Genomic DNA, 6461 nt, shown 5'->3' with positions numbered 1-6461 from the left:
ATTAGAAAAAGGTGTTTATCATGGCGAAACAGGTAAGTGGGCAGTCAGCAGTGACAGAGCTATAGCTGTGTATAATGGGGACACACTTCACAGGAGGTTGAAAGAAGTCAGACATGCTGGGAATGGTGGTGCACGCCTTTAATGGAGGCAGAGGTAGGAGGATCGCTGTGAGTTTGAGGCTACCTGAGACCACATAGTGAATTCCAGGTCAGCCTGGGCTACAGTGAGACCCTGCCTCAAAAAATAAAATAAGGGCTGTAGACTTAGAGGTTAAGGCGTTTGCCTGCAAAGCCAAAGGACCGAAGTTTGATTCCCCAGGACCCATGCAAGCCAGATGCACAAGGGGGCACATACATCTGGAGTTCATTTGCAGTGGCTGGAGGCCCTGGCATGCCCACTCTCTCTGTCTCCTCTTTCTCTTTCTCTCTCTCTTGCAAATAAATAAAATAAAAGCCAAACATGCAAGACCTGTGTTCTGGGATGTTACCTAAAGTTTAAAACACAGGTAAAGCCAAACATAATGAAATGAGTGCTTCCAGGGAAGTGATTTGAAAGAACATTTTTGGGAGAGGATGACAGGCTGCATCCCAGGCCCTGTGGTCTTCTATCTCGATGCAGGTAGACAGATGCTCATCTGTATGTCATGAAGCCATCGCATGTACATTTAATGCTTCCTGTATTTCACAAGACACACGTCTTTAAAATACTACAGCTGTGGAAAACAGCAGGGCAGTTACACAGAGATGCCTATAGTGCTTATGTGAAAATGGCAGGTTAACAATGGCTTTTCCTGGGAAACAGGGGTGGGAATTAATAATGGCCCTTTCAACTATGTGGCCAGTGCTGAGCTTGAATGCTTGTCCCCAGCATTCACTGACTAGAAATGTAGCCCAAAGTAATATGCTCATGGTGTTTGGAAGAGACAGAAGGAAGTGATGTGGAGTGGCTTTGTTATAGGAGGAACTCTCTCTGGCATGCTTGCTCTGTCTTTCCACTTCATAATGCAGCACAGGGACCTCACAGATACAGAGTAGATACCAGCATCTCCAAAAATGTGAGCCAAATAACCTTTGTTCATTGTCAATTTCCCACTTTGTAGTGATTAGCAAATTAAGACAAAAGTTTTAAAAAATATTTTATTTTTATTTATTTCTTTGAGAGAGGAGGAGGGAAAGTAGCAGGGGCAGATAGAGAGAAAATGGGCATGCCAGGGCCTCCAGCTGCTACAAATGAACTCCAGATACATGCGCCATCTTGTGCATCTGGCTTATGTGGGTCCTGGGGAATCGAACCTAGATCCTTGGCTTTTCAGGTAAGAACCTTAACCATTAAGCCATCTCTTCAGCCCAAAAGTTTTTTTTTTTTAAGGGCAAAATACTCAACAGTGATGAGTCAATATTCTGTGAAATTGAATTTTAAGTGCTAATAAATGTAAATATTAAAATAAGACTTAAAGGTAATAGGAAAACATTTCTTAATACATGATTGCTGATGTACTTCTATCACATCTTTTCTGGGCTCAGAGTCCCACTCTAGTTGAGGGCAGTGATACCTGCTGATCTACCCAGGTTCTGTGGTGACTTGCTCGGCAGCTGATGGGTACTGTGCTTTTCCAGGAGCAAAGTCATTTTTCACAAGTGTGGTGCTTCTTTCTGGAGTTGCTCCCTTTCCTAGCTCCCAAGCCCCCAAGTCACTCATCTGGACTGCAGCGGCTCTGGTCTCTTCTGTGGCAAGCCAGAGAAGGAGAGCTGAGTGCTGCAGGGCGGGGAGGGGAGCACTCATGCATGGGCTAGTTGACTGTCAGCATGGTGAGTCTTTCCTTGGGGAAAGGATCCTTCCAGAGAGCAATTCAATCACCTCTAAAATCCTGCCTGGGCTGGTTCCAATGTCACTCCTGGTTTAGGTGTCATAGACCATGGATTGCCTCTCCCTCTCTCTGCTGACTCCACATCCTTCACTCAGGAAGATTGCTGGCCATAGTGCAAGCCCAGCAGTGGATGGTGGTGGTGCGTAAGAGCATTGTGTGTGTGTGTGTGTGTGTGTGTGTGTGTGTGTGTGGTGTCTCTTAAATCCAAGCAAGGAGGAGGGTCCTTCCAATTCCCTCAAGCTCCAAGCAGCAAGGCTACTTCTCAATACATGTCCACTTTTCTGAAGTCTTGAGGTGCCCCTTCACTGACTGAGCCAAAAGACCCTTCCCAGTGGAGTTCTCTTTTCTCTGCTACTGCCAAGCAGGCTCTCTATAAGCCCCTTCCTTCCTTCATGTCCCAAATAGAAGTGGTGCCTCCCCTGCACCTGGGTCCTGGCTCTGTGCACAAGGCAGAATACATTCATCCCAGCACATACAGACCCATACACAAGTTCAGACATCCCAGGGGGAGGGGGGGGTGCTGCCCTGACCCTGCCTCCCCTAGCTTTCCTTCTGGAGGGAAAGCCATGTTTGGATCATAGGGAAGTTCTGCATTGTGGGGGCTGTGTGCCAGGGGCTGGGGGGCAGTAAGGCAGCTGGGGAACACAGTCTGTGAATAGATATGGAGTTTTATTTCAAGTTCCAGCAGTCATTTACTCACTTATGGGAAGTAATTTTGAGGGTAATTGGACACCTGCCACACGACTTGTTGCAAGAAGTGAATAAAAATATACCGTAAGGCTCTCAGGACTGCAGGTGAGGCACTAGTTACTTGCCCAGCCTGCTGCCCTACTGAAGTGTACTCAATAAACTTTTTTTTTTTTTTTTTTGAGTTTTCAAGGTAGGGCCTCACTGTAGCCTAGGCTGACCTAGAATTCACTACGTAGTGTCAGGCTGGCCTTGAACTCACCTTGATCCTCCTACCTCTGCTTCCCAAGTGCTGGGATTAAAGGCATGTGCCATCACGCCTGGTTTAAATAAACCATTTTCTTAAAAAAAAAAAAAAAAGCAAGCTCTCAGCATAGCAATGGATTACTAGACTCCAGACAGAACGGAAGCAATTAGATGAAACTAAGATCTGCGAAATGAGAAGGCACTGTCAGGTAAGGTGTTGGAGTGGTAACATACCCCAACATGAGGGAAAAGGATGTGCAAAGGCCCAGAGATAGGTTAGGAAACGGGGAGACGGTCAGAGTGAAGTGCCCAGTGGGAGGGAAATGAGGAAACAACCCGTGAGAAAGCTGCTTCCTTGCAGGGCCTCGGAGGGTAGACGCTATCTGCACAGGCCCGCGGGTTTTCCATCTGAGGTCTTAGCTCACCCTGTTCATGGAGAGGAGGTGGTCTCGATCTCTTACTTCCCAAGCCCTGCGGGCCAGTCGCAGGGTCTCACGTCAGGAGCGCAGAAGCCGCTCCTCAAACCTCAGCGGTGCAAAGCTGGTTTCCTTGGAAACCGGAAGAACCTTTGGAAGCTAGCTTTGAGCTCCTCTGGCGCGCGTGGGCACTGCGATCCTTACGCACGCGGCCTCCCCAGCCACGCGCCCAGCTCACGGAGGCTGGGCTTTCTGACGAGTCATCCGTTCCTCAGGAGGCGCAGGACTGGCCAGCTCTGTTTCAAATTCTGCTCCCCTGGCTAAAAATACGGGGAGGCCAGCTCGCTCTTCTTGAAGATATGGGCTGAAGTAGAGCCCACGCTAGTATGACATTAGGGGTCTCAGGAAGGCCCTCCTGCGCACTGTCTCACCCGTAGGTGGCTCCGGGCCCCCGCCCTCCCTCGGGTTGTGCCCTGCTTCTGGGGTCCTGACGCTTAGGGGCGATGCGCACGCCTGGCCCTGAGGCCCCGACCCGAACCTGTCTTGCGGGCGGCGGGCGCGCAGGCGCGTTCCCCAGAACCCTTATCCTCACGCCTCCCCATCCCCGGCCGCGGGCTCCGCCACTGCTAGCAGCGGTTCCGACGTTGCGCAGGCGGCCTGAGTCACTCGCGCGGACGCCTGCGGGCCAGGGTGGAGCGGGTGACGGAGGTCTTGGGGTTTCGGAGTCTCCACTTGCGGACCCTTCTTCCCCTTGCCTATCAGAGTTAATCTGCGCGCAAGGAGATTTCCCAACAGACCCGGAGACCCGATCCCACACAAACCCGAACTCACCTAGGTCCTGTGCAAGACTTCACCCGGCCGTGCTCAGTGGCTGGTCCTACTAGAGAAACCTCCACGCACACCGCACACACCCCGCACCCCAACACGGACAGACACCACGCTTCCCCATGTCACCACGCACCCCAACCCTACACACCTCTCACATCGTACTCCCCTAACACACCCTTCTTGAATCCGGACACCCTGCGTGCCAGCGCTCTCACAGAACCAGAGACTTCACCTCCCATCTCCGAGCAACCCGCTTACCCTCCCCCATTCTTGGGCGAGCCTCGCGCCTTCCTCGTGCCCTGCCCGGACTCTCCCCCACGCCCGCTGCACTCCTGCAGTCCCAGCTAACTTCTGAGGGCTTCCGGACCCCCTCCTCCCCTGACAGGCTGGTGGGCGTGGAGGCGGGCCGGCCCGCCGGGTGGTGGGCGACGCAGACGTTAGGTTCTGAGAGGTGGGAGGTCTTGGGGGGTGGAACCCGGGGTCCGGGGAGAGGGAAGTCGGCGGCGGGCACTGGACAGGGGCCTTGGCAGGGGGAGGACAGGAAGGCGGAGACTTGGCGAGGGGCGCCTCTCCTTGGGGAAGCACGGAGGGGCGTCCGAGGGGCGGCGGAGCCCGGAGGGGGCCGCGGGGGGCGGTTCCAGGGCGAGAGGCGCGGGGCCGCGGGTGGGGGAGCCGCGCGTCCGGGAATCGGTGCCGCGGGCTGGGGAGGGGGCGCGCGCGCCCTGCGGTTCTCGGCGCCGCCTCGGTTCCCGACGCGGGGTCGCGGCGGGAGGCGGAGGATGCGGGCTCCGGCAGCGGCGGCGCGGGCCCGGGAGGACGCGGGAGGATGAAGAGGAGGCCGGCGGTCCGGCCGCGCGGCGCCGGGAGGAGGCGCAGGCGGCGGGGGCGGCGGCGGGCGGCGGCGGGCGCGCGGGGTGCGGGCCGGCTCGGGCGCGGAGGATGAAGTGGAGCGTCCGCGGGGCCTGCGCCGCGCTCTCCTCCTGCCTGCTGCTCGCCTGCGCGCTCAGCGCCGCCGCCGTCGGCCTCAAGTGCTTCTCGCTGGGCTCGGAGCTGCGTGGGGAGCCGTTCCGGCTAGGGGCGGCCGCGGGCGCCTTCTACTCGGGGTTGCTGCTGGCCGCCGGCCTCTCGCTGCTCGGCGCCGCCCTGCTGTGCTGCGGGCCTCGGGAGGCGCCCCTCGCCGGGCCGGGATCGGGACCGAGCCCGGGGCTCGGGGTGACGGCGGATCCTGCGGGCGCTCCGGAACCCGCTCCGGGAGAGGCGGGGGCGGCGGCCGGGCCCCCGGGGCCGGTGAACAGTCAGAACCTGCTGCTCCTGGGCGTCTTGGTCTTCATGCTCGGGGTCCTGAGCGCCTTCGCGGGCGCAGTGATCGACGGCGACACCGTGTCCCTGGTGGAACGCAAGTACTCCCACTACTGCCTGCCCCCGCGCGCTCCGGCCGCCGCGCCCCCGGCCCCCGGCCCCGCAGCCCCGGGCCCCGGCGCGCCGCGCGCACGCAGCAGCAGCACCCTGGACAGCGCCACGTCCGCCAAGTGCCGCCAGCTGAAGGACTACCAGCGCGGCCTGGTGCTCTCCACCGTCTTCAACTCGCTCGAGTGCCTGCTGGGCCTGCTCAGCCTCCTGCTGGTCAAGAACTACAAGTCGTCGCAGGCCCGGCGCGGCCGGCGCGGCCGAAGGAGGGCGAGTCGGGCGCTGGCGAGGCCGCGGGGTCCCGGGCTCCGCGTGCAGCCTCTGGCAGCCTCCCGGACCCGGCGAGGCCGGAGGGGTCGGAGGGGGCGGCGGCTGCAACCGCGGCCGAGCGAGGCCTCCATCCTGTCTCCGGAGGAGTCGGACTTCGCCGCCCCGGGGGACTGCGCGGGCTTGGCGGCGCACCACGCAGTGTCCTACATCAACGTGGGCGTCTTCCACGCGTCTGACGAGGCGGGCGTGGAGGTGTGCTGCGGCGGGCACCCATCGGTGGAGCTCCCGGGGTACGCGCCCTCGGACCCCGATCTCAACGCCTCCTACCCCTACTGCTGCCGGCCGCCCTGCGAGGCCGCGCGCCCCTGGGAGCCGAGCCGGGCCTGCTGAGCCCGGGCGGGACCCAGGCGAGGGCCCCTGTCAGGCCTGGCGGCGCGGCGCTTGCGCGGGGCTCCGCTCTCTCCAGGGCCTGGCCCAGGGAGAGCTGCGAGGAGACCCCAGGACGCTCCCACATTATCGTTTCTGTGCGGGAAGGTGTCTCCTCTCGCTGTCATTCGTATCTGGACTCCATTTAAAGTTTACAATAAATGTTTGGGGTGGGCTCGCCGCTCACACTTCCCTCTGGCAAGTCCCTGCCTGGGGGTTGCAGCGACCAGAGGTCCTGGGTCAAAGGGGCCAGGACTGCGACCACCACCGATGATCACATCACGCCAAGGACCTCGGCTGAGAGGACGGAAAGC

General features: G+C 58.8%; 1 protein-coding gene across 1 annotated transcript; it reads left to right on the top strand.

Moving 5' to 3' along the window:
- Positions 1–4983: 4983 nt before the first annotated feature.
- Tmem271 (transmembrane protein 271) lies at positions 4984–6111 on the top strand. Its single transcript, XM_045130338.1, has one exon. The coding sequence runs from the start codon at positions 4984–4986 to the stop codon at positions 6109–6111; it is 1128 nt and encodes a 375-aa protein (XP_044986273.1).
- The last annotated feature ends 350 nt before the right edge of the window (positions 6112–6461 follow it).

The sequence above is a fragment of the Jaculus jaculus genome, chromosome 11, assembly GCF_020740685.1.
Source record: "Jaculus jaculus isolate mJacJac1 chromosome 11, mJacJac1.mat.Y.cur, whole genome shotgun sequence".
NCBI classification, from domain to species: domain Eukaryota; kingdom Metazoa; phylum Chordata; class Mammalia; order Rodentia; family Dipodidae; genus Jaculus; species Jaculus jaculus.
Note: the sequence above shows the minus strand (reverse complement) of the source record. Positions and strands in the feature narration are given on the sequence as shown.

Bases quoted from the DNA above. Each gene is read 5' to 3' on its own strand.
- Tmem271 (XM_045130338.1), top strand. From the start codon at position 4,984: ATGAAGTGGAGCGTCCGCGGGGCCTGCGCCGCGCTCTCCTCCTGCCTG.